General features: G+C 56.5%; 1 protein-coding gene across 12 annotated transcripts in view; it reads left to right on the top strand.

Annotated features, from left to right (window-relative positions):
* The window catches only part of MCF2L (MCF.2 cell line derived transforming sequence like), a 128,412-nt gene that overhangs the window by 26,901 nt on the left and 74,169 nt on the right, over nucleotides 1-27,342 (top strand). For 2 of the 12 annotated variants that reach the window (XM_019443858.2, XM_019443855.2), the window contains exon 1: nucleotides 2,799-2,999. The exons of 3 other annotated variants lie outside the window; for them this stretch is intronic. In XM_019443858.2, coding sequence (XP_019299403.2) covers nucleotides 2,921-2,999 — 79 coding nt within the window. In that variant the 5' untranslated portion in view covers nucleotides 2,799-2,920. Of the gene's footprint in view, nucleotides 1-2,199; nucleotides 2,324-2,796; nucleotides 3,000-3,218; nucleotides 3,680-14,727; nucleotides 16,010-18,648; nucleotides 18,962-27,342 lie in introns of those variants that run through there. 7 more of the 12 variants (XM_053909147.1, XM_019443851.2, XM_019443856.2 and 4 more) reach the window with 7 other exon arrangements.

Genomic DNA, 27,342 nt, shown 5'->3' with positions numbered 1-27,342 from the left:
GTGTGGCCTCATGGGGCCCAGAACAGCCCTGTCCTGTTTCTCCTTTCTGGGAGGGGGCAAGACAGTGATAGAAAGCAGGCCCGTGCCCTTGGGCCTGGTTCTTCTTCAGTATTGGGCTTGGGACCCTCCCTCCCTAATTGTCCCTTATTTACTCTAAAGGACTTTGGGGATGGCATTCTAGTTGGGATGTGACAGGGTTTCCATAAAGCAAACACTCATTTGTGCATCTGCCACTTCACAGCTGTGTGACCCTAGGCAGGTTACTGAGCCTTTCTGTGCCTGGTCCTATAAAACAGGGTGAAGACAGTGCCACCTGTCTGTGATGCCTAAAGGGGTTCACGTCCTTAAAGAGATTGGAGAGTCCCCGGAGCTGGGTTTGGGGACAGTGTCACTATTGTTATTCTTCAATCAGATATGAAGTGATTTCTATAGAAAGCACCATTTATGCTATAGTTTAAGGAGAGAGTATAGGTTTGGTGGAAATTGAGAAAGAGAGAGGAGGGAGGAGAGATCTATAAATGACTGGCTCAGCTGGCTGTGGGGCTGGAAAATCTGAAATCTGTGGGTGCAGGTGTGGGCTGGCCACCAGGGAAGAGCTGGTGTTGTGGGTCATGTCCCAAGTCTTCCCTCTTCCTCAGGGCAACCCGTCCTTGTCCGTAAAGCCTTCACATGATTTAATGAGGCCCATCCACAGCAGGGAGACAGATCTGCCTTACTCGGTCTGCTGACTTACATGTTAATCACATCTGTGAAATACCCTCAAAAAGAGATCCAGCCTGGTGTTTGAACCAACATCGGGGCACCAAGGCCTGGCCAACTGACACATAAACAGCACCCGTCACAGAGGTCAGCGGACTCCACCTAAGCAGCACTTGGTCTGGGGATGGGCACCAGCCAGAGGCGTTTCAGGGGACAGGGTGGAGGCCTCAGGGCTCAGGAAAGAAACTGTGTGTGAGTGGAGATGTCCCGCCCCGATGGGCAGGGAGTCAGCGAGAGCAGGGGGCAGGCATCTGCCTTGTCCTCTTTCGCAGCGGCTCTCAGCTTGTGGACCAGCAGCCTCAGCGTCACCTGGGGTCCTGTTGGAAATGCCCATCGCCCCCGCTCCTGACCTACCGGGTGTGGTGGGGTCAACCAGCCCTCCAGGCTTCCACGGGACCTCAAGTTTGAGCACTGCAGTGACCAAAATGGGTTAAACCCTGTGAGGGAGGAGGTGGAGACGCCTCTGAGGAGGGATGTGACCCCCAGATGTGCAGTGCAGGTGTGAGAGAGTGTGGCCAGGGAGAAACGTGTGCGGGTCAAGGACAAGTGTGGGGGTTGTTGCCTTTGGGGCAGTGGGATGGGCGCCGCCCTCTGCACTGGGCAGGGCAGGGCAAGGCAGGGCAGGGCCTGCCTTGGACATTTCAGGATCTGCCCTGAAGTCAGGCAGGTGTGTGATGGGGGTCAAAGGGGTGTGTGATGGGGGGCGAAGGGGAGTGTGAGGTGGGGCAGGTGTGTGATGGGGGGTGAAGGGGTGTGTGATGGGGGGTGAAGGGGAATGTGTCTGGCACAGCTTCGGGCAGGACAGCCCAGGACCAGGGCCCACAAAGGAAAGAAAGGCTCGCCGCCTGCTCTGTGGGACACCTTGCTGCCCCCGCCCTCACTGGTGGCAGGTGGCTCCGATGTAAACAAGAAAAGCAAAGCACAAGGGCAGCATCCTTCATCCCGCTCGGCAGCACTTTCCAGATTTCTCTTGCCCCCCAGGCCCACGACCTCTCCCAGAGCAAGTGCTGGGTCACCTCCAACCATTTGCCCCTGGGACCCAGCTTGGAGCCTGACCGTGTGACCGAGTGTTGACAGGAGCCACGGCCGGAGCCTCAGAGGCTCCTCGCTGGAACATACCAAACCAGTCACGCAAACGGTCGCTTCTTCCTGAAACCCCGCTTCTGTAGGGAGGAGCGCGCCACCTGGCATGCCAACCACAGAGGGCTGGCAGACCCCGGGCGAGGAGAGGGTTAGCGCACACCCCTGTTCCCTCGCAGCCGCAGCCGCCCACACGGCGACTCCGATATGCAGGGCGCTGAGGTGTAAAATGCACGCAGTGGCTTGGTGCCAAGCATGGCGAGGTCGGAAGGCCTGTGCGAGCTGCCGCGCGCTTCCCTCCCCGCGCCCTGCGTCCTCAGACCGGCGGCGCGACTTGGGGGGCGGCTGTTCCACCCTGGCCACCCGCGGACACATCGTGGACCCAGGGACCCGGGGTGGCTGGGAGGCATGCGGCGGCGCGGGGAGCGCAGGGAGCACGCGCTGGGCTGCTGCGGCCTCTGCACCTGCCCCAGGGCAGCCAGAGGTAAAGTGGGGGAAGCAGGTTCCCGGTGACGCCCTGGCGGCCACTTCACCTTCTGCTCTGCCCGGCAGCTCCTCCTTCCTCTCGGGGGAAGGAGCAGAGACCCAGGGCTGCGAGGGATGGGGGCGGGCTGCGTCTTTGCGCGGGGAGCACAGGCGGTACTGTGGGGGGTGCCGCCAGGTATCCGTAGGGGGTCCACACATGGGTTCCAGGTGGCCCCGGGGGTGCACACGCAGGGCTGCCAGGTGGCCGCGGGGGCGCACACGCAGGGCTCCCAGGTGACCGCGGGGCGCACACGCAGGGCTCCCAGGTGACCGCGGGGCGCACACGCAGGGCTCCCAGGTGGCCGCGGGGGCGCACACGCGGGGCTCCCAGGTGAAGGCGGGGGCGCACACGCAGGGCTCCCTGGTGGCCGTGGGGACACGCGAAGCAAGCGCGCCGCTTCCGCTTCCGCCCCGCAGCCCCCCTGCCGCAGGGCGCGCCCCCTTGGCGGGGCTCGAGGACCAATCCCGGGAAGGGAGGCGCGGCCGTGCCCCCTCCCCATCGCACGACCCCACCCATAAGGCGCCTTCTGCAACAGAGGGTCACTGGTGTTGGAGGATGAGGTTTTGGCTGAGAAATGAAGAGATGGCTCTGGAAGAAATGGTGCGGAGGCTCGATGCGGTTTCCAAGCACACTGGTAGGAGGAGCTGCTGAATCCTGTGTTCTTAAGCCTGACATCATGCGCCTGAGTTTTGCATGACAGCCTTCGTTTTCTTCCCCAGCAGCGAGAACAGGAAGGAGCAGAGGTGCTGGGCATCTTGCTGGCGGCTGCTAGGTTTCCGTGGACAGGCAGCGTGATTTGGTTCCACCCGGGAGAGTGAGCATATAGCTGCAGGTTGCAGATCCGGGTTCGTACCCTCGTCTGAGATCTGCTTCTTCACCCCGGGGGGCAGCTGCCTTTCGAGAAAGCATACGGTATCTGTGGGTTGAACATAATCCGAGCCAAGGGCTTCCAGAGTGGGGCGTAGGCATGGTGAGGCTATCAGAAGCTTGTTTTTAGGAGGAAAAATCTGGATTAACGGGATGCTTCTTTTCCTCACCAAATATAATTTACAGCTGAGACAAGCGCTTGGGAATGGTGTAGGTAAGGGTAGAGGACGGCATGTGTGGGCTTCCGTTGCCTGTATTGATTAGGAGGTTACTTAAGACGAGCTTTGAGGAGCCGTTCGAATGGATCCCTTTAGGGTTAGAAAACGCTGAGCTGGCAGTGTCTCAGTCAGTCACCTCTGAGTTTCGATGCCGCACTGTGCAGGAAGAGAGCGGTCTGCGTTAACTAGTTTCCTTGAATGAAGAGGAAATAATCGTGTGTCGTTAAAAGTAAGTTGCCACATTTTTGCCTGATATTGCCCAAACGTTACGTTGTGTATCATTCCTTCATTGTCTAACTGATGCCTTTCTGGGAGATTAGATTTTGTCACTTAAGTGGGTTAGGGGTGGTATCCTTCCTCTCTGTCACAAGTGGGAGACCTCACTGGGTTTGGAGGGCAAAGCAGTGATTGAATCAGCATGCATGTCATTGTGTGCGGTGGTCTAGCCACGATTTTTGGAGACATTCAGTTTTTAATGGTGATTTTGTGATTGAAGCTACTGGATTTACCGGATATGGGTCAAAAGAAAAGGAAGCCGTTGTGTGCCATCTGGTCCCTCATTCCTAGGGAGATGGCTCCCCTTTTCTGGAACTCGGTTGCGTTTTGCTTGGGTGCGGGGTCTGGGCTATGTCCTGAGGTGAAGGGCGCTGGGTCAGAGACTCACGGAGCGCCCCTCCCGCCCTGCGCGGGCAGGGGGGGGGGGGGACGGCTCCTCAGGCCCTCCCCTCCCCTCTGCTCAAGCCCTGCAGTGAGGACAGGAGCGGTGGGAAGACTTCCCAGAGTGACGTCATGCCCTGGGTTCTCGGGGACGGAGGTTTCATCTCCACGCTCGGAAGATGCGTGTGCATTTTGAATTGTGAAAAGGCTTGAATTGGGAAGATGCGTGTGCATTTTGAATTGTGAAAAGGCTTCTCTGAGGAGCAGGCAGGACCCTGGCCTCTCCCCGAATTGTGCTGCGAGCCAGGTTCTATTTGACCCCCTCAGCAGCAAGTCACAGATGTGTGTCCTTTGTCACATCTGTGCTGCCAACAGCCGCAGATTTCAGATCACTTTTCAATCCAGGTCAACGGTCGGCTTCACGAGGATGTAGTGTTTTCAGCAGGGGGAGAGGACGGCGTCCCTGCCTGTGTCCTGTTAATGCTGTCGGCTCCCTCTGCACAAACTCATTTTCCAGCAGGCTGCGAGCGAGGCTCCGCTGAATGCAGGCTGTGTGATGCGGTGCGGGTGTGTGTCCCGAGGCATTGACGCAGCGCTGTCAACCCAACTTGGGGCACACGCACAGCTCCACTCACAGGGATGGGAATATAGGTCGATGTCGACCTGCTCGCCAGCCCAGGTCCTCAGAGGAGCTCCCCATCTGTGACAGAACAGGGTCAGGTGATCTTAGTGGCAGACGTGGGCAGGATGTCGGTCTGTGCACTGACCCGGTGCCTTGGGGCTGGGGGCCTGAGCCCTGGGGAGCAGGTCAGAGCTGAGTGCACTCGGCGACCTTTCAAAGGCTCCGTGTCTGTTTCCCTCTGCGGCTCCGCCCCGAACTGACAGGCATGTTCCTTTGTCCTTCCCCTGACTTCCCATGGTGCTGGCATCATCTAGGTTAGCCTGCGTGGGAGGGAGGGTGCGCATGCTGGCATGTGGGCTGTGAACCTGTGTCTGTTGTCCGTGGACTCTTGAACCCAATATCCCATCACAAGGCCAGGAGCGGCTTCCAGCGGCAGGAGCGCCCTGCTCTGTGAGGCCCCCTTGCCAGCATGTTCATCTCTCTTAGAGTCTCAGCAACCGTGACAAAGCCAGAAGCAGGAGGGAGAGACACTAACGGACCTGTAGTCGGCCCGCACATGTGCAGAAAGCGGAAGAACAGAGGTCCTCTGGATGGGCCCCCGAGGCCGCCCGAGCTAATGCTCGCAGCCTCTGGCCCCCACCCCACACCCCTGATTCGGGAAGTCTGTGGCAGACCCTGAGAATCTGTGCTTTTCATTCTCGGGTGATGCCAGTGGTGTTGGGCCAGGAGTGGCTGCAGAGAGGAATCGGGGTCGAGTGCCCCCTTCTCCACTCCCTGACCTTGAGCAAAATACTAGCTCTTGTCATGGGTGCACGATGACACGGTGGGTGGGTGGGTGGATGAGGATGGGTGGAGGGATAAATGGACAAGGTTGCACAGCAGACAGTGAAGGTAAAGATACAAGTGCTGTCATATTTCAAAGTTGAATGGCCCCCGGTGAGCACCAGAAAGTCCTGGTTGAGCACTGCACCTGCCCCTCTCCCCTGGGCCCTCTGTCTCTGGCCCCGGCGTCTCCCTCCCCACCGCTGTCCTGTCTCTTGTCCTGCACTGAGCTCACCACTGGCCAAGGAGCCAAATGTCAACTCATATCTCAGCCAGGAACTCAGCCGTGCTGGGGGCGGAGTGGGTGTATCACCCAGCAGCACACATTCATCGGGGTTCATCCTTCTGAGACCCTGGCCCTCAGCGGCGTCCCCCACGTGCTCGGTCAGTTCAAGCAGAGGGCCTCTGGAGAGCTCTCAAGTAGGAATGAACATAGTTTTGTGACACACCTGATCTGGCAAACGTAGAAGCTTCTGGAAAGTAAAAGAACAAAGAGCGGCAAGTCCAAATATATGGAAAGTGCCCTGTCCCCCCCCGTCAGTCCTGGAGGAGGACCCCACCCCCGTCCCCATGATCAGTCCACAGGGGAAGACCCCACCCCCGTTCCCCCAGTCAGTCCTGGGGGGAGGACCCCACCCCCATCCCCCAGTCAGTCCAGGAGGAGGACCCCACCCCCGTCCCCCGGTCAGTCCAGGGGGGAGGACCCCACCACCGTCTCCCTGTCAGTCCTGGGGGGAGGACCCTACCCCCATCCCCCAGTCAGTCCAGGGGGAGGACCCCACCCCCGTCCCCCGGTCAGTCCAGGAGGAGGACCCCACCCCCGTCCCCCGGTCAGTCCAGGGGGGAGGACCCCACCCCCGTCCCCCAGTCAGTCCAGGAGGAGGACCCCACCCCTGTCCCCCGGTCAGTCCAGGGGGGAGGACCCCACCACCGTCTCCCTGTCAGTCCTGGAGGGAGGACCCCACCCCCATCCTCCGGTCAGTCCTGGGGGGAGGACCCCACCCCCGTCCCCCAGTCAGCCCTGGATGAGGACCCCATGCCCCCATCAGCCTTGTAGTAGTTGGTGACTGTCACAGGCCCAGTAACCATAAAAGGATGCCTCACCAGGGTCTCATCCTGGGGAAGTTGCAATTTTCTTGATTACTTTGGAGAAAAATTTTAGAGACAAAGAGGTGTGAGGGAAGGGGTGGGTTCCAGGTGATGACACCTGCTTCTGTCTGCTTCGGGGGGTGGGGGTGGGAAACTCTTAAAATTCACTTCCCTCTTTCTTGTTAGGTGTACTTTTCTAGGTTTGATGTTTGCTTGGTATGAATATGTAAATAGACCAAATATGGGCAGTTAATGAGTCACAGAAATCACGTACTCTTCTACGGAACGTAACATTTGAAAAAATTATTTTTAAAATATTGTTTTTAACGAAAAGGAGAATTGTGTCTTACCACATAAAATCAACACATAGTTGTGAGGGGTTTTTTTGTTTTGTTTTGTTTTGTTTTGTTTTGTTCTGTTCTGTTCTGTTTTTTTCTCTTTAGTTTTTGTCCTCTGCCTAATACAGAGCTAGTGCTTGTAGCGTGTTTCAATCCGGACAGCCAGTCTGAGGTTTGGCCGTTAGGCCCATTCTATAGGTATGGAAACTGAGGTCCAGCTAGATTGCAGGACTGGTCAGTGGCAGATCTGGTAGTTGACATTCTCTGTTCTGCCCAAACCCCGAAATACCCATCATGCCACAAAGCCACAGAGTCTCCAAGTTGTGTCAAGCTTGTGAAAAGCTGCCCTGGAGGCCACACCGAGGTGAGTGGTTTACCCAGCAGATCCCGGCTGGCCTGTCCCATCTGCGAGCCTGTGGGCGCTCCCCTACCCCGCCGCTGCCGCTCCCGGGCTGCCCTGGAGGGCCTTCTGTTTGCTGCCCCCCCTCTCCGTGGGTCGCGCCCAGATCCGAGGCTGGGAATGAGCCCTGCCTCGCCTCTCCTCTGTAGCTGCTACTTGGTGGGCAGCAGTTCCCCGGGTGGGCATCACCCCGGGGCTGTGTCACCAGAATGCTTTTGGAAGCCAGACCCAGGTGCTGCAGTCCCCGAGAATCCTCCAGGTGGAAGGCTGAGGGTTTGGTCCCCCGACGCTGCTGATGGCACATCTATGTCCCAAGGGACCTTGAGCCAATGTGAATTGTCTGAACAAAGCCAGCCTGTGACAAGACAGCAACACCCCCCATCTTCTCAGAGAGAAGCTCTGTCCTGCAACTCCTTAGCCGGCTTCCCTCTGCACAAAATTATGTGGATGTGGCGTCTGCTTGGGTCAATACGTAAAAGTAGGTAGTTAACCCAGAAATGCTGAAACATACCCTAAGAATTTGGTGTGTAATATTTAGTTTGGGGAAGAGCCTTCTGTGCACAATGAGGCTATTTGTGTTTGCACCGTGGGGTCTGGAAGCCCTTGGTGTGTGGGGCTGGAATGGCCGAGGGGCGGGGGGAGCCAGTGGAGGCAGGGGGCAGGGAGCGAGGGTCTGGGCCCCTGCATTAGGCAGCCCGGCCGCTGTAGAGAAACAGATGTGCATTTCTCAGTGTGGAGGCTGGAGGTCTGAGGCCAAGTTCCGCAGGGCTGGTCTGTCCTCAGGCCTCTTTTCTTGGCATGTGGATGGCGATCTTCTCCCGTGTCCTCACGTGGTTGTCTTTCTGCATGACTGGGTCTGATCTCCTTACACGGACCCCGGTCATATGGAGTAGGGCCACCCGGCAACCTCATTTTATCTTAATTACGTCTTTAAAGTCCCTGTGTCCAAGCAGAGTCACATTCTGAGGTCCTGGGGTTGGAACTTCAACACACAGAATTGAGGGGCCCACTGTTTAGCCCCGTGTAAAGCCGGCCCACAGCTCCAACCCCGGCTCAGACTCTGGGAAATCGGAGCCTCTGAGACACACAAGCAGGGCTCATCCAGAGGCTTGTGGGGAACGTGGACTTACTGTGTGACTGGGAGCCACTGCTGGTCCAGGAGAGGGTGGATGGCCACTGGGGCCTGGGTGGCGCTCAGCGTGGGCAGTGGGGTCCTGCACATGTCTGAAAGTGGGGCTGACTGAGTCGGATGTGGCCATGAGAGGAAAGGACGATCCAGTGTGGCCCACCTGCCATCACATGTCCTCCAGGCCACCGACCCTCCTTGGGAAGGTGGTGTGTGGCTGTGATGGGGCTTAGTGGGGCAGCGGGCTGGGAGAAGTTTCCCAGGATGTCCTCGGAGCAGAGTGGCCTAACGCCCCCCCCTCCCATGCACCTGTCGGAGGAAAGACTCCTACCAGGGAGACCCAACTGGGTGCAGGGTGGGCTCATCCCTGCACAGAACGGTGAATGTAGGGGCTTTCGACACAGTGGCCAGAGCCTCCCTGCAAAACTGAGGTCTGTCCAGCATGGTTATGGCCCCCCCACACCTGCAGGCGTCTGCCTCAGTCATGAAGCCTCAGGAGTTGTTTCTTCAGATCCATTTTTAAGGTGTGTTGAGGCATTTTGGGAAGAACACCATGGAGGCAGGTTAGATGGATATCGGAAGACGTGTGAAATGCGATGGAACGTAGTGCAGATTTGTGGTGGGTGGGTGTGGCTGTTGTCAACTGTTGACAAAGGGCATCCACAGGAAGTTCCTGGGCTCCCGCAGCAGGGAGTCAGGAGTGGGTCTTAGGGATTCAAAAGAGAAGCCCTGGAGATGAAACCAGAGGTCTTTTCTCTTGAAGTCGCATGCCTGAGGCGTTGCTGATTTCCTGCCAACAGGGTTCTCAGGCTGCAGTCTCCGAGCGAGCATTGCCCAGGTGTTAGAAATGCAGGTCCCCAGGCCCACCCCGGCCAAGTGAGTCTGTCCCAGACCAGGTGCAGCTCAGTGGGGAGGTGGAAGCATCTGACCCCCTCAGTGGACTCCAGAGATGGAAGCGGATGGAAAACCAGGGGCTCCTTACACCTGTGCGGCCCGCTTGCCCATCGGTTGATTTGGGGCCCCTCTGGGGCCACTCCTGTGAGCTTTGCCCACGTCCCCTCTATGCCTCCTGCCCATGGCTCCTCTGTCGTGTCTGTGGCTCACTCACGTCCTGTGTGACCTCTCATTCACGTGCCACAGAAACAGGTGTTGTGTGGATGCAGGAACCATGGCAGGTGGAGGAGACACCCAAGCATCGGATATCTGTGAATACTTCCCTGAGTTTCGAAAAGAGAATGTGTGATTGAGAAACTATAAATTGGTACCTGGACCTTCATGAACGAAGTGACTGAATGAATTGAGAGTTCACGGAGGAAAGCATCCTTGCCGGCTGCCCACACGCATACACTAACTTCGTCACAAACGATGTCCATGAAAGTCAGAGGGACTCAGACTTCGTGTCTGGGGCAACTTCTGCCCCTCCAGCCTGGGTCCAGAGGGAGGCCCGTGGAACAAAGCCAACCCCATAGAGCTGAGTGGGGTGGCACTGAATCAGGGGTGCATTGTTACCCAGCATTAGCGTGGCACTTGCTGACTAATACAGATGGTGTGGTCTGAACCAGCAGCCACCTGGTGGGAGATTGCAATGCTCTCTCTGGCCATCGCTGGAAAGCAGAAGACCCAGCAGGAACACAGCCATGCCCTTCGAGTGTGTGCGCCCACCGTGTGGCAGGACTGGAGCTGTTGTCTTGGCCTCTGGGCAGTGGGGCTGAGAGCCGGGGAATCAATGAGAAATTACAGAATGCAGATCTCGACTGAAAAGGAACGTTTATCCCAAGGACGCCTCATGGGCGGAGCCCCGGGCTGGTTGGTGAGAGCCTGTGGACGGGGCAAGCTGGAGACCTGAGGTGGCCCCAGCAGCTCTCAGATCCAGGGGCTTTAAAGTTGCTTCCCCTGCTCGAAATACTTTGTAAAGGTCTCAGAGGTGTCCACGTTCAGTGGACACAGTTACAAGAAAGGAAGGTCAGCTGTTTGGAGACACTGCAAATGTGGCTGAAAGGGTGGGTGTCGAGTACCCTTTAAAGCATAAAGGGACCCAGGAGGCAATTCTGAAGGATGCTCTGAGCATCGGAAGAGGACCAACCAGTCACATCCATGCTTCTGCACTTGTCCACTAGTTGTCCCTTTGTTCAAGCAAAGCAGATGACAGACAGGAAGCTGGCTCCACGTAAGTGTGTTTGTGGGGGCGGTTCCGGGTCCAGACACTCCACCTGCTTCCTGTCATCGGGCACCCTTCTTGGCCTGTGTCCAGCGTCTCTAGGTGACGGTCACACTGCTGCCGTCCTCCGTCCTCTGGGAAGCAGTTCCTGGGAGCAACCAGCTCTCCGGGCCTCACACCCTGTTTCCATGCAGCCCCCTTGCAGCATTTCATTGTGTGCTGTTCATGTGGTTTGCCGACTGCTTCACAGGTCGGCTCCAACCCCGACTATGTCAGGGGCTCCCGCAGAGTAATGGCCATGCTCCAGACTCCTGCGAACCTCCCTAAGGGGCCCCCACAGTGCCCAGCCTACAGAAGCCACTCAGGGTGGGGGTGGCTTCAGTCTGTGTTTGGGTCTCAGGTTTGCTGCGGCTTCTGTGGACAGCCGGCCTCCTGGGGGCGCAAGTGGGTGATCCTATATTCTCCACGGTGCACCAGGCACATGCTCCTGGGGAGAGAACCTTCATGTGGGTTGTCCGCACCAGCCGAGTAAGAGGGTTCCCTCCAGCGTCACTCTCAGGGGCTAGTAAATGTAACAAGACATGACCCGAGAGACCCTTCTGTTGTCACGACCAGTAACAATTCAGAAATCACAGTGAAGGGTTTCTGACCTCAGCTGCTCGTCGAGGGGGTACTGTGGCCGAAAAACACATTTTCACTGGTGAAGAGTAGTTCAGACGGTTGTTTGGGGCCCACAGATTCACGGCTTAGCAGAAGGTAGAGTCTGGAGCAGGACATGCTTGCTCCGGTGGCCAGAGTTCACGTGTCCTCATGGTGGGAGGCCCTCCTCTCTGCCCAAACCCACTTCTTCGCCAGAATTATCATCTCCACATGAGTGCAAATCGTGAATCCTTGCCGTTGGGTTTGTGCGGTCATGAATAGAATTTCGAGCTTTATTTCTGGTTAGCTAAGAACTTATCTGATCCATTCATTTTATACTTGTGACTTGGGAGGAAGAAACCTTTGTTGTGTCTTTCAAAACGTAAACAGGCTCATTGCAGCTGTGTGATGTACACACAAACATTCTAGAATCAGAGTCCTCGGTGCTCTTTGGATACAGTGTGGAAGAGGTATCCTGCCTTGGGGATAACGCTAGCACCACCTCAGAGAGGCGGGTGAGCGCTGGGGAGGGGTGGTCCCTGACCGGAACCCAGCCTTGCCGCCTGTGGCCGGGTGGCGCCTGGGTGTCCTCATAAAGTGGATCCATGAGAACACCTGCCTCGCAGGGCTGCCGCGAACAGCAAGGGACGTAAGTCCGCGTGAAAAGCGCTCAGGCCGCCTGTGGGCAGGAGGCCCACAGGAGGGAGAAGAAGGGGGAGCGAGCGTCTGAGCGGCAGGTGTGGGCTCTCCAGGGCACGGCTGGCTCGGGAGCTTTCTGAACTTGACAGATTAAGTGGCATTTGCGTGTCTAAATTGGGCTTCGAGCCAACTGTCTGGCTTTTTGTTATTCCCTTGTTGTAGCGTGCAAAAAGTGAGTCCAGGCCCCAAAGTGTGAAAACCAATTTCTTACCTCTGCAGAAGGAGGAACTAGCATTAAGTCGCATTGGTGATGTTTTTAGCAAGACTTCAGGTGGACGAATGCCCCAGATGTGACTTCACTTTTGTCAGGTTACTTTATCTTCAAAGACAGTTTTCTGAGTGTTTTGATTTCTGAATCCTTGTGAAGGGAGGATATGTCCTTTGATGTTTAAATAGTAACAAAACGTGGAAAGTTGTTGAGTAGTCGTGCACGTTTGGGCTCCATGGTTTATCAGTTTTATAATTTTATCCATTTGAGAATTTATCAAGTCTCAAAGGGATTTTCAGCCCTTTTATACTGTTTTCTCTTCTGAAACCCAGTCCTTAGGCAGCGTCCCTCATCCGCACGGACACATTCACGTGCAGGGAGCGTCTGCTGTGAGCTGACCGAGCCTGGGAGACGCCGCACGTCCACCCTGGTGCCGCAAGACCCCAGACACTTCGCTGCCGACAGTCTCCAGGCACAGACCCCCGGGCGACGCAGAAAGTGTCAGAACTTCACGTGGAAGGTTCAGGCAAACTTTCACGTGCCACACAATATTCCCAATCAATGCGAGGAGAGCATTTATTTAAAATTGTTGCAAACACAGCGTAGAAAAGACCTAAGTCACCATGTTGCCTGTTGTCTGTTAGTAGGTTTCTAATTTCGTATGACTAGGGCACCGTCTCTCGATTTTGTCATGATTGGTCAGGTATCGTGATGCGTCCTTTATTTAAGACAATGAAGCGTGTTACTCAGAAAGCTCATTACGAGTGAGCAGCTCCAGGGTCTCTCCACCGAAGATTTCACTGCTGGCGCTCAGAGGCCGCAGCGTGTCGGACCTGTGGTGTGTCTTACGGGCTATCTTGACGGAGGCTCCCAGAGCTTCCTGTCTTTGTTTGAGGGAAGACGTTGTCATTGAAAAGGGCCGAAAGGCCCTGTTACACGGTGAACAATTAGTCGTGACCAGCAGCAGGGCTCCATAGGGAATCATCGTCCAGTGGGGCGGCCCGGCTGCGGCCAAGGGCAGTGCCGGGCGGTGGGGCTGGGACCCAGCGCTGCACAAGAGGCAGGCTTGTGGGGCGTGTGGTGCCTATGGGCCCCAGTGCTGGCCCGACCCCGGGGAGTCGTCTGTGCACGGCAGGCAGGGGCGCCAGGCACCAGGAGGGAGGAGGAGAGGGAGGTGTGTCACCTGGCCCACAGGCCCTGCCAGCTTGCACCTGCGTGTGCTGGCCGTGTGGAAATGCACTGACGCACACGTGCACACCCGTGTCATTCTTACGAAGAGAAAGAGTCCTCCCGCCTAGCGGCTGCACGTGATAATGAGCCGGCTGTCAGCCTGGAAGGACTTTCCAAGTACCCAGCATCTCGTTGAAGAGCTGTGCTAAGTGACTCCCTGCCCTCGCCCCCGCCATGATTAATTTAAGACTTTTTACTGCCAAAAGTCTTGGATGCCATTTATGGATACGAATTCCTCGACAGTAGCTTGAGCTCATGTTGAGTAAAATATACTCTTGGGGTCCCCGGAGACCCAGTTCTCCAAAGGCCCGCCGGTGCCTGCACTCGGCACACCGGGGTGGGCCTGGGGCCTGGGAGGAAGAACTTGGGTGTTCTGGGTTTTGTGACTGGGAGCTGAGGGAGGGACATGTCGGGGACGATGTGTGGTTTCGAGATGTCCGCCAAACCCAAAGACCGTGAGCCTTCAAGACAAAGAGACCAAGAGACTGTGAGCAGATTCGTGTCTCATAACCGATTTTTGGAAAAGGTTTTAAATAGTAACGTCTTTAAGACATATTTCCATAAAGTCGGAGACCCTGGGTCAGCCACGCCCACTTGCTGGAACAGCGACGCCACGGCTGTGTGCACGTGCACACGTGTGCGTCTGACTTACCAGCTGCTCCGTGAGTGGCCCCGAAGTTCCCGTTCTCATGATTTTCTGTGCGCACCTTCACGTTTACACGGGAAGAAATTCGGCCCCGGCCTCAGAACAACACACGACGGGGCTCGTGGCGGTTACTAATCAGTAGTGGCGGGCAGCTCCCGTGGACACAGAGACATGTCCCGTGGCCACGTCTCCGCATGTCCTTCCTGCGGTGCCCTGTGCTGAACGGACCTCAGGGCTCTGGTCCCTGGTCACAGGAAGAGGGCTCGCGTCCTGGACGCACCACATCAAACACGCCATCTGTTTCCTCCTGACTGTGCGCCAGGACAGCCTCTGCTCGGAGGCCCGCGTGGAAGTGCAGAGATGGGAGGCTCGGCGGCCAGTGCGTTGACATTCTCTCCGTGTTGCTTCTCACGGACACAGCGCCAGGAGCCGGCTTCACCAGCTGCGTGCCGGCAGACGCAGGCCAGCACAGGGGGCGTGGGCGTAGAGGAGAGGCAAGTGAGGCCAGCACCTGCTTGCACTCCCAGTGCCTCCCCTGCTCAGAGGTGTGAGCCTGCTCCTAGCCAAAGAGCTGAAAGGGGACCTCATCGGGGCTGAGCCAGCAGGCGTGCGGGACCCACACTGTCACCTCAGCCCCACAGCCCCCAGCTCTGGTGGGGAAGTCCTGGTGTTTGGCAGGGTCCCCCCAGCCTGTGAACACCCCTGGGAGGAAGGTGGGTGCCAAGGGGCAGAAGGAAGCAGACATTGTCTTGCTGCAAACCGGCTACACCGCTGAAGGGGTGCCCGTGGCTCCTGGGGTCAAGCGTGGCCATTCAGACAGACCCACGTGCTGACGCCCCCATGGGTGGGAGCGTACAGGAAGCACACGGGAGCCCTGGGACCCTCCCCTGTGTCACACATAAACGGCAACTGAGTGAACTGCCCGGCGGGTTAGGTGTGAGGGTCGGAGGCGTGTCCAGCGTGACGCCCACATGGGCGCACGCTCTGGGACAGAGGTGGGGGCAGCAGGTGGCCAGGCAGTCTCTCCCCCTCAGAATCATTGTGGGCACGAGGGGCCAGAGCCTTGGGGTCCAGGGCACGATTGACATCGCTGGAAAGTGTCACTTGCCAAGCACAGCGGTGTTATCATTTCCTGCCTCCCGAGCTGGACGGCAGGCGGGGGTCACAGACGGCGGAATCTCCCAGTTTATTTCAAGAAGGCCCAGGGCCGTTTCCCCTCCCTTCCTCCCGCCTTGTAGCTGTTTGTTTGAACTTGAGATTTCCTGAGCTTGGAAGGTGTTTCTGACTTGGGCAGCGAAGCAAACCCCTGACTCTGGGAGCCCCGGCCAGCACAAGCCCCTTTCCGAGGAAGGAAACGCCCAAGACCTGCAAATAGACTGCTCTGCAGCCTGGCCCCCACTCTGCAGAGCTCTCCTCTGACACCGCAGGCCTTGTGTCCGGGCTGTGTCCCCCCAGGTGAGGGGACAGGCAGGGGTCGGCCCTCCGTGCACAGGAGGTTCTGGGCTGCCCGCGCCCGGAGTGATTGCAGAGCAAGGCCTGGAGGTGGAGGCCAGGGACTCTGGGAGCCGGTTGGACGCTCTGTTGTTCCTTAGGACTCGGCAAACCCAAGGTCACTGGAGGTCGCCTGCCCAGCTCAGCGTGAGCGCGGGGTGGGGTGCCCTCCCCCACTGCCAGTGCCCGCCCGCTGTGGACCGTCTGCAGAGGAGAACTGCAGGGCAAGGGAACTGTGCCCTGTGGAATCGAAGCCCCCGCTGCCGTGCGCGTCCCTGGAGAAAACGTGATGGCCGCGAAGGGAGCTTCTCGGGGGGCCCCCGGGGGGCCCCAGCGTCGGCTCTGGCTGCTGCCTCGGAGACGCCGGGGGACCTCGAGGCGCCCACTGCCTGTTGAGGCGGGACGGGTTGGCACCACCCGGGACGCAGGAGCAGGTACGGGGTCCCTTCTGCCGGTGGGCACCTCCCTGTACGTGTCACTGGGACGCGTGCCCCTTGAAGTACTTGGGAGGTTGGAAATGATGCATCGGGCTGTCTCACTGAAGCCGGACTGTGGGTCCGGCTTTACTTGGTTTACTGTCTTCTGCTTTTGAGGAGTGTGGGCTCCTGAGTCTCTGCTTCGGCCGCGGTGGCAGGCGGGACGTGCGTGTGTCCTGCCCTTGTGTGCCCTTGTGTGCCCTGCCCTTGCGGCCTGAGGGGCATCCTGCCCTGGCACCCATCCCGGGCGGCCTCCAGTGCTCCCTCCCCTGCAGCCAGAGCATAGGCTGTCCCCAAGGAGGCTTCTCTCGGAGGAAGGTGTGGGAATTCTCCTGGGTCTCAACATAACGTCCATGCAGGCTGACCTCCACCAGAGCCTGGCATGCTGACAGCTGGGGCTGGAGGAGGGAACCTGTCCCTCGTTTCTGTCCTTTCTCCCGGAGACCGGGAAGCCTGAGCTTTGCTGTTGACCTTGGGGCAGCAGCTGACTGCGGCATCGGGCACCTTGTCAGGCATCAGATGCCCTTGATGTCTAAGGTGATCGATGCCAGAAGTAACAAAACTAGCCCAACATGTCCCCTGGTTTGGGGGCCCCACGGCTCCTCCCTGGTGGGGAGTAGGAGCCTCGCTCTAGCCCATTAGTGTCCCAAGAGGATGGGAGAAGCTGGTGCATAAAACTGCAGGGCTGAGGGCCTGGCCCTGGTGTGGCTGGTGGCCGCGGGATAGTCTCAGCCCTGGTGTGGCTGGTGGCCGCAGGGCGGGCTCGGCTGTGACCAGACAGCCTCCCTCAGTTTCTCTTTGGGGAAGGACGGAGCCCACACACTGAAAGCCTGATGGCCTCTGCTTCTCGGCTGTCACTCCCAGCTCACCTGCATCCGTGCACATGTTCAGGGTTAAAATAACAGGTCCTCGACTTTCTGGTGGATGCTGCCGACTCTGAGGAGTGAGTGGGGTCGTCACGAGGGGCCATGTGGACCCCTGCCCCAGCCTGGCACATGTTTGTGCCCCTCCTGACCCCCTCCTAAGCCCACTGTCTAGAGGTCATCGGATGTGGGCTCACAGGGGTCCCCGAGTTTTCTGACCAGACTGGCCTCGGAGGACTTGCTCTCTGAGAACCCCCAACTCTGAAGGACTAAATTAACATCCAACCCCTGGAGGCCCCATGGGGGAGGGTGATGTGGGGCCTGAGCCTGCCTCCCCCACATCAGCCAGGTGACCCAGATGGTGAGGTCACTGCTGCAGCGATGTCTGCTCAGGGTGCCCGGTGGGGTGCTGACCCGAGAGGCTTCTCCACCAGCCCTAGTGCCCACGAGAGGCTGAGTGTGCCGGCTCGTACTGGCACCAAGGTGGATGATGGGCAGTTAGGTGCTGAGTCCTGGGTCCTGGCGTTCAAAGAAGAGTGGGGGGTGCTAAGGAAAAGCCCGAGTTCCCTGAAAGTAGCTCTAAGGGACGCCCAGCACTGGGGGACGTGTGCATTGGTACTTGGCTACGGTGTCTGCTGGGTCTTGCCTGTAACGGCTTTCAGAAGAGCCAGATCTGCAAACCTGGCTCTCAACTCTTCCAGAGCTCCGGGAAGCAGAGCGCCGTGCTCTCTGACTCCCCAGAGCACCCAGGTGAGATCAGCCAAGACCCGCGAAAATGAGGAGAGAGCGTGTGGTTTTGTTTAAAGTGTGTTTATCAGAGGAAATACTTGTACTGAGATGCTTCCTTACGGGCTGTGGTCAGACTGGCTGGTAAGGACAGGGTTCTTGCTCTGAAGAAGTCTGGCGATTCGTATTATTTTCATCATTGTAAACTTCAGGCAACTTGGTTGAAGTCACTGCTTCCGGCGCCTAGCCCCAACTCCCCGTCTTCCACCAGCCTGCTTGGGGATAGCTTGGCTCAGGCCTGGGGACAGTTCTGGGACCTGACGCATCTGGGTCTTTGTGGCATCTTGATTTTGGACACCCACAGGATCTGTGGTGTCCCCACTGTCTAGCTGGCTTGGACTGCTTTGGACCCGAAGCCAGCCCCACTGTCTAGCTGGCTTGGACTGCCTCGCTGGCCCAGGTGTGTGGACTCTGTCCACTGCCGTGGTCCCTGAACAGAGTGAGGGGGAGGGGTGCCTTACCCTGTCCCTGTGGAGCTCCGTGCGGTAGGCAGGGCTGTGACGGTGGCACGAGGCAGCCCATGCCCCCCTGGATTCTGAGAAAGCATCTCCAGGTGGGGACTCAGGCATCACACCCCAGACCTGTTAGAGACCCACAGGCTTGGAATAGAAGGCTGGTCAGGGCGACCTTGTCTCTGTGGTCCTCACCTCCCTTTCAGCAAATACGGCCTCCGCCTCTGTTTGTTCCCAAACATCGTCACCCGTGTCCGGAGCATCGGACCTTATCAGGTGGAAGAAGGTGGTGGTGTGGGGCTGCTCTGGGCATCTTGTCCTGTGTGGCGCTCCCAGCATGCACACATCTCTCTGCCAGCAGGTGGGCCCTCCTTGCATCTGACCTTCCTGTCGCCTCCACAAAAGCTCAGGGAAGTCATGCCGGCAGGGCTGTCCCTTGTCCCTGAACTGAGGCCAAGACAGGCCGGGACGTTCCTTCCTCCTTGGGCCGCCAGAGCCGGCCAGCCGGGGTCCGTGTGTACTTACGCAGGGTGGGGTGAGCAGATGTGAGCCTGTGGGAAGGTAATCACCCTTCAGTGTTTTGTCTCTGTTCATGGGTGAAACGGAAGTAAAAAGTCAGCTGGTCCCTCACGCAGATTTTAGGGAGCAAAGTTCAGTGGGAGAGGCTGGCGGGTGAGCAGGGAAGGTGGCAGAACCGGGAACAGGGACAGCCATGGGGGACAGAAGCGCGGCCCGAATCTCCGTGGCGGAGATGAAAAGCTATTACGTCTATTCTGAGTGGTGCTCCTGGCTGCTGTCTGTCGCTGAGGGTGAGTCCCTGGATCTCATCAGCCACCGCCTGTTGGGGTCGCTCCCAGCACTCCTGGCTTTGGTGGCCGTGGTGTGATGCAGTAGCCGTGCCTCCTGGAGACGGTTCCACACCTCCCGTGGTGAAGGGGGGACGTCCTGTGAGTCACAAGCAGGTACCCGTGAGGCTCAGAACAGCGCAGGGAACGGGTGTTACGAGTAGGTGAGCCTTTCATCCAAAGTTATCATCAGCTCTGAGTCATGCCCTCTGCTACCAAAAGCCAGGGACATCCCTGTGTCTAGAGGGTCAACTCCACGGCTGGCCCGAACTGGACAGCAGGGAGCGTGGCCAGCACCAGGCCCGTCAGAGCCAAGATGGGCCTCGTTTGGGGGGCGCTCCATGTGCAGGGGTCCATCCGCTCCATGCAAACAGAACAAAAGCCACCAGCTACTTGGTGTTGATTATGCCCCGACAGAGTGACGCCCGGGGTGACCTACGGGAAGGTCAACTGTGCTGTAGTTGAAATGCAGTTTGGTGACACTTAAGGTGCTTCCGTGGTCGGCTCCGGGGAGCTGCAGAGCCCAGCAAATGCCCCTGGAGCCCTGGCCGTGCACCGGGGCTGAGCAGGTATCCCATCCGGAGTGGGGCTCCTCCTCCACTTGCCCCTGAAGCTCACGAAACCGGCCGCATGTGAATCACATGGTTTCTTTACTGGCCCATCTTGTCTGTGAGGACAAATCTGTGGTGTCACTGTGACCAGGCTGGGAGGAGGGATCACAGCTCCATGAAAACAGGACGTTCAGATGTTTACCAGGCCCTTCGTGTGGCCCAGGGTTCGCGTTCTCATCCTCCGATGGAGAGCTTTGTGGTCAAGTCTGTGCCTTGGTGTCTCCTGTGAACAATACCTGCTTTACCACCGAGGACGGCCAGGCAGTAGTTGTCCGAAACAACATCGTGTTTCGGGCTAGGGGCTGTCTAGGGAGCTGTCTAGGGGCTGTCGGGAGCGTGGGCACCAGTGGGTGATGTGTGCACGTGCTTGGATTTGCTGCAGGACCCACAGTTGGTTCTGTTGGTCTTGTCTCTGTGACAGTGGGGATGGCGCCAAGCCAGACGGCACGGTGGTGGCCCCCCCCACCGAGGACCCCCAGGAAGGCCAGCATGGCTTGGCTCAGAGAGGGGCTTGGCCCCTGGGCTGATCTGTTTATACAGTAATCACATGCTGCTCCCCACAGGGAAACTGAGGCTGAGTGAGGGTTGAAGCTTCCAACAGGGGCTGCCCCTGGAGAGGGCAGGTGGGGGGCAGGTCAGGGCCGTGGGGCAGTTGAGTGGCTGCCACTGGAGGGGGGCAGGTGGGAGGTGGGTAGGGGCCAGGTGGAGGGGGCAGGTAGGGGGCTGCCACTGGAGGGGGCCAGGTGGGAGCCAGGTGGGAAGGAAGCTTTGGAGGCGGGGTCTCCCCACCAGCCCCTGCAGACTTCCTGGAAGCTCCTTTGTGTGCACACTGGGCCGTCCCTCCTGCACCAGAGGCAGATGCCCCCAGCCCACCTGCGTGATGTCAGTCCCACGGCAGAGTTTCTGCTTTGTTCTCAGCCCTTTTCCTCTCCATTTTCACTCCACATCCGGATTCCCCTCCCGGTCGCCCCCACGCCACGGTTCCTGTGACCGAGAGCGGCGCCTTGACGAAGTGGTGGCCTGGACCCAGGGCCACGACCCTGCCCTTCCCACCTCTCGGCCCACAGCTCTGGCCTGGACTCGGAGTGGAGTCAGGGCTGCAGGACAGGAGTCACCCTCCTGGAGCCCTGGGGGCACGGCCGAGGGGCATCTATGCAGTACGTGGGAGCCCAGCCCGACAGAGCGTCCCCCAAAGGTGCTGTCAGGCGGGGCGGTGGGGGGCTGTGCTTTTCTGGGGACACAGTTGCTCTGAGGACACAGACGTGCCAGCGTGTGTGACAGCGTGGTGTCCGTGCTTGGACGGGATTCCCCAGCAAACCTTGTCACCAGCGCCTGGGGAGGGGGGGGACCCAGTGGGGCACAGTGGTGACCTTGTGCTCTTTGGGGAGGAAGATGGGGCTCTGAGCAGACCGTGTCTGGAAGAGGGTCGCAGGCGAGCGGATACCGAGGGTGATGCTTCTGTTCAGGGGGGCCCCACCCAGTCTGTCGCAATTCAGAGGAAATAGGCTGACGTCTGTCAGCACGTGCGTCGTTTGCTCTGTGGGTACGGCTGCCTCTGCCTGGGGTGTAGGGCACTTCGCATGCAGTGTCTACTTGATTCGCTCTTCCCTCACACCGTGTGGAGCAGAAGGGTCAAGTTAGCGCCTTCCACAGGTGGGCGTCAGCCCTTCCTGCGTGGCCCTGCATGTGCGTGCATGTGGTGGCACGCTGGCGGGCCCCAGAAGACCCCACAGACGACTTTCTGCAGCGGCAGGAGATCAAGGTCAATGTCTGGATTCGTCATTCGCTCATGGGCTCCGTGTGACATGCAAAGGGACTCGTAATTCAGGGACATTTTCTTGGGCCGCATCAACCTGGGGCGTGGTCAGAGCTGTAGGAAGCCTGGTCCATACTGGCAGCAGCGTGGGTGACAGAGCCCCTCTTTGTCGCCGTCCTATATTGAGAAAGACCCAGAGGTTCCGTAACCATGCTGGCAACACCTGTGTGAATCCTGGCATGCGATCGTTGCTCTGAACCCTGCAAGGTGTGTGGGCCGGGGGCAGGTTCCTCAGGAACAACACGCTAGCAAAAAACGACAGACGCTCATCCTGCATGTGGACCCAGACCAGTTGGGGTGGGAAGCCACGGCCATGGCCGCCCGTTTGCACTTTCCTTCAAAATACTGTGAACTGTTTGTTCTTCCAAAGAAACCTTAATTTTCCAAGATTGCCTGAAAGAGGTACCTGAGTACTCGCCTCGCCGTGACGCCTCTACAGGAGTGAGTTCTCAGAAAAATAAAAGGTTTTCTGGGTGAAGCTAAGAACGAATGAGTAAACAAAACGTTTCAAGGCCTGAGAAGCGCTCTCGTTCACGCCCGCGCAGCAGGTAGGGTCCCCTGCGCCAGGCGGAGGCTCCGTGCTGCAACGAAAGCGTGTGCATCAGGCTGCACAGTCTCTGTGCAGCCCAGGGCTGGGAGAGCCCGCCTGGGGAACCGACCAGCTGCGGGCAGAGACGTCCATCTGGGGAAGGAGACTCCTGCACACCCACCTCGTCCCCATGTGATGGTTGACAGGGTTGGGCCGGCGGCCACGGGGAGGGGGCTGGAGGTGTGCTCACTGCAGGACACACAGTCTGAGCGGCACCTGACAGCGAGCCGGGCATTGGCACAGGACTGGGGTGAGTCCCCGAGATAGGCGGGCCAGCGGCCTTCCTCTCCGCCTCCTCGTGCTCCACAGCGGGCTGTCCAATTCCCCAATCTCGGCGCATTTTCCTGAGTGACACCGGCACCTTTCAGACACGTTTTCAGTTGCAGTATCCATCCTGTGGTGAAATCAAAGCAGAGTTTTTTAGCACGATTTCATTAGAATGTTGGAAATTGGACCAGAAGCTGTTGAGCATTCCAGAAATCTGCCAGATAGTTGTGAACAGATTAGGTGAGAAAGGCATCCTACATGTGATGGCTGAAATGAAATTTGCATTTTTTTAAAATGAAATTTATTGTCAAATTGGTTTCCATATAACACCCAGTGCTCATCCCAACAGATGCCCTCCTCAATGCCCATCACCCACCCTCCCCTCCCTCCCACCCCCATCAACCCTCAGATTGTTCTCAGTTTTTAAGAGTCTCTTATGGTTTGCCTCCCTCCCTCTCTAACTTTTTTTTTTCCTTCCCCTCCCCCATGGTCTTCTGTTAAGTTTCTCAGGATCCACATAAGAGTGAAAACACATGGTATCTGTCTTTCTCTGTATGACTTATTTCACTTAGCATAACACTCTCCAGTTCCATCCACGTTGCTACAAAAGGCCATATTTCATTCTTTCTCACTGCCACATAGTATTCCATTGTGTACATAAACCACAATTTCTTTATCCATTCATCAGTTGATGGACATTTAGGCTCTTTCCATAATTTGGCTATTGTTGAGAGTGCCGCTATAAACATTGGGGTACAGGTGCCCCTATGCATCAGTACTCCTGTATCCCTTGGGTAAATTCCTAGCAGTGCTATTGCTGGGTCATAGGGTAGATCTATTTTTAATTTTCTGAGGAACCTCCACACTGTTTTCCAGAGCGGCTACACCAGTTTACATTCCCACCAACAGTGCAAGAGGGTTCCCGTTTCTCCACATCCTCTCCAGCATCTATTGTCTCCTGATTTGTTCCTTTTAGCCACTCTGACTGGCATGAGGTGGTATCTGAGTGTGGTTTTGATTTGTATTTCCCCGTTGAGGAGCAACGTTGAGCATCTTTCCTGATGAATATGGTTGCAAAAATTCTCAACAAGATACTAGCAAATCGAATTCAATAGCATATAAAAAGGATTATTCACCATGATCAAGTGGGATTCATTCCCGGGCTGCAGGACTGGTTCAATATTCGCAAATCAATCAATCTGATCCATCACATTAATAAAAGAAAAGAACCATATGATCCTGTCAATCAATGCAGAAAAAGCATTTAACAAAATTCAGCATCCTTTCATAATAAAACCCTCGAGAAACCCAGGATAGAAGGAACACACTTAAACATCATAAAAGCCATTTATGAAAAGCCCACAGCTAACATCATCCTCAATAGGGAAAAACTGAGAGCTTTTTCCCTGAGATCAGGAACACGACAGGGATGTCCACTCTCACCGCTGTTGTTTAACATAGTGTTGGAAGTGCTAGCATCAGCAATCAGACAACAAAAGGAAATCAAATGCATCAAAATTGACAACGATGAAGTTAAGCTTTCACTTTTTGCAGATGACATGATATTATACATGGAAAATCCAATAGACTCCACCAAAAGTCTGCAAGAACTGATACATGAATTTAGCAAAGTTGCAGGATACAAAATCAATGTACAGAAATCAGTTGCATTCTTATACACTAACAATGAAGCAACAGAAAGACAAATAAAGAAACTGATCCCATTCACAATTGTACCAAGAATCATAAAATACCTAGGAATAAACCTAACCAAAGATGTAAAAGATCTGTATGCTGAAAACTATAGAAAGCTTATGAAGGAAATTGAAGAAGGTATAAAGAAATGGAAAAACATTCCATGCTCATGGATTGGAAGAAGAAATATTGTTAAAATGTCAATACTACCTAAAGCTATCTACACATTCAATGCAATCCCAATCAAAATTGCACCGGCATTCTTCTCAAAGCTAGAACAATCCTAAAATTTGTATTGAACCACAAACGACCCCGAATAGCCAAAGTCAAGTTGAAGAAGAAAACCAAATCAGGAAGGATCACAATGCCAGATTTTAGCCCTACCACAAAGCTGTAATCATCAAGACAGCATGGTATTGGCACAAAAACAGACACATAGACCAATGGAATCAAATAGAGACTCCAGAATTGGACCCACAAACATATGGCCAACTAATCTTTGACAAAGCAGGAAAGAGCATCCAATGGAAAAAAGACAGTCTCTTCAGCAAGTGGTGCTGGGAGAACTGGACAGCAACATGCAGAAGGATGAAACTAGAGCACTTTCTTACACCATTTACAGAAATTTGCATTTTAAACGTTCATGAGGTTTTTGCTTTTGCCCAGCCAGTGAGCTGGGTGATGGGCGGGAGCCCTGCAGACCTTCAGTGACCAGAGTAACTTGTGTCCCGTTGGGGTCTGCTGTGTTGTGGCTGCGACCACAAGCCCCCACCTTGGCCAACATTTGGGACTTAAGGCCACAAGTGCTGTTTGCTACTTTTTATTTTGTACACACTGTACTAATCTCATGGTATTTAAAATAATTCCTTAACCAAGGACAGCATCACCTTTTATTACTAGAAACCAGTTTGCCCTTAAGAATAACCTGCATTGTTGCCACAAAGCCAGTGTGAGCACATCCAACCCGTCTGTCCCCCTGTTAGCATTCCGGCTTTGCTCCTCGTAGGCAGATGTGGGGGAATAAGTGTGCCTCCTTACAGGAAGGCATGGAGCTCACGTGGAGCCACCGAACGTGGTACAAGACGCCTTCTCAGTCGGGTCTCTTTTGTGGAACAGACATAGAACCTTCTAGTGTTGGATTTGGGGGGCACTTACTTCGTTCACCACTGCCCTTAACACTCCATTAATCAATCTATGTTGACCGTCCCACATGTTTATCGTAAATCAGCACAACATCAACAACACCAAAAAGTTCGTTTATGCTCTAACATCAAGAGCACGGATTTTCCATTATATTTGAGCAACCCCAGCAGCCACGCCATGACTCGGGACTCCCAGGACGTCACCACGCGCCGCGATGGAGTGCCCTGGGTCACTGCCAGGGCCCTCAAAAGCCGAGCTCTGAGAGATAAAAGGGGGCACTTTACGTCCACCACTGGTGTTAATCTCATGTCTGCAGAGTGCTTAGGCCCAGCACAAATCCTGAGATGCTCCCAACCTGGCCTTGTTTCGTCTGCACCAGTGCACCGAGCGTCAGGCTGAGCTCAGGTCCTGTAAAGACCAGGGGTCAGGGCGGCTCATGGTTGCGGGGAGGCCTATGGTCTCTGGTGGCTGCCTGGTGACATGGGGCAGGACCTCCAGGAAGAGGAGCATATGTGTTAATATGAACGCGGGAGCAGAGAGCAGACGGGTGGTTCATGGAACCCTGGGCAGTGGCCACAGAGGCAGATGGGGGTTCGGTCCAGGATCTCAGAGACACAGGACTTCAAGCGGCTGTGTGTGTGGCAGTGGGGTGGGGTGGGGTGGGAAGCAGAACCTGGGACAGTGCAGGCCACAGAAGCGAGGCTCTGAGCCACGGTGGTAGCATAGGTGCCACTGGGCAAAGTGCTGGGAGGAGGGATAGGGCTTGAGTGTTTTATGGGGGACAGAGGAGAAGCCATTGAAGGAGACAGACATCAGAGGAGGTGAGATGAGGTGAGGGAGCCCTGCTGTAGCCCCCAAAATGCCCGTGACAGCAGGGACGTGGGTCTGAAGGGAAGCAGGCCATCCTCACTGGTGAGTCACAAACACCTCAGGAATGGCTTCAAGTCGGAAGGCGCGTTGGCTCTGCCGGAGATCTTTGCCTTAGCAGGAGTGGGGTCCAGGTGAGGACAGTGGGGAGCACGGGCCATCAGCCTGTGCGCAAGTCTCATGCCTCTGAATAAAAATAGACACGTGGGGCGCCTGGGTGGCTCAGTCAGTTGTGCATCCGACTTCGGCTCGGGTCATGATCTCGCGGTCCGTGAGTTCGAGCCCCGCGTCGGGCTCTGTGCTGATGGCTCGGAGCCTGGAGACTGTTCGGATTCTGTGTCTCCCTCTCTCTCTGCCCCTCCCCCATTCATGCTCTGTCTCTTTCTGTCTCAAAAATAAGTAAACGTTAAAAAAAATTTAAAAATACATATGAAACACAGAACAGCAACAGAGACATGGCTTCACTGACATAGAAAAGGGAGTGTGGTGTGGCCACGGGGAGGCCTGGCGTGGCCAGCAGGGGTACTAGGCCCACGGGTCTCTGCACTGCTTCCCACGACTGCGTGTGGGTCTACCATGATCTCCAAGTAAAAGCCTAATTTAACAGAGATAAGAGACCTTTGGGAGCTTCTGATCTGGGGCCGGCCTTCATCTGTCCATCCCTGCTGTGGGAAGCCTCGGGAATTCTGCTTCCCCCAGTCCGCCACCTGCCCCTTCCCGGGCACCTGTCTGTTGGACCACAGCTATTTTGTGCCTCACAGTTGTCTGAAAGTAAAAGGGGACCTCAGATTTCTGGAATGAAACAAGGACCCTCCGGGATGATTAACGACTTCTAGAAGCCTTGGAGGGAGGTTCTGGATGCAATGGGTCCTTCAGTCCTGCCTGGGAATGCAGTCTCCCAAGAAGCCGCTGGGCACCCACACTCGGGGCCCCGCACAGGGTCAGGGGCCTCTGCTTAGCATCCCAGAAAGATAAACTGGCCGGGTTGAAACAGTGACAGCACGGGGACGAAGAAGTCTGGGGTCAAGACTGGGATGGTCTTTCAAGGGTTGAACCGAGTCTATGAAGAAAGTAGAGTTAACCATCAGTGGAGTGCAACCCAGAGAAAGAAAACGGGGATATGAGCGGGGGCTTGGGCTGAAAACAGGAGTCGTGGCCCTGACTATAACCAGCTGCAGGGCTCCAGGGTGTCCAGGGAACGCTGGGAAATGCGAGAGTCCCTGCACCCTGAGGTGGCTAGACCCCTCGGATGGGTCCTGGACCCCCTGCCACCTCCCTTCCCGGCAGGTGCAGAGACGTGCTGGCGGGGACAACTGCGTCAGGTCTGGTGGGTGTGCCTGCGGCCAGAACCCTCCCT

This window comes from Panthera pardus, unplaced genomic scaffold (assembly GCF_024362965.1).
Source record: "Panthera pardus isolate Hobbes unplaced genomic scaffold, ASM2436296v1 HiC_scaffold_1, whole genome shotgun sequence".
Lineage (NCBI taxonomy): Eukaryota > Metazoa > Chordata > Mammalia > Carnivora > Felidae > Panthera > Panthera pardus.
Note: the sequence above shows the minus strand (reverse complement) of the source record. Positions and strands in the feature narration are given on the sequence as shown.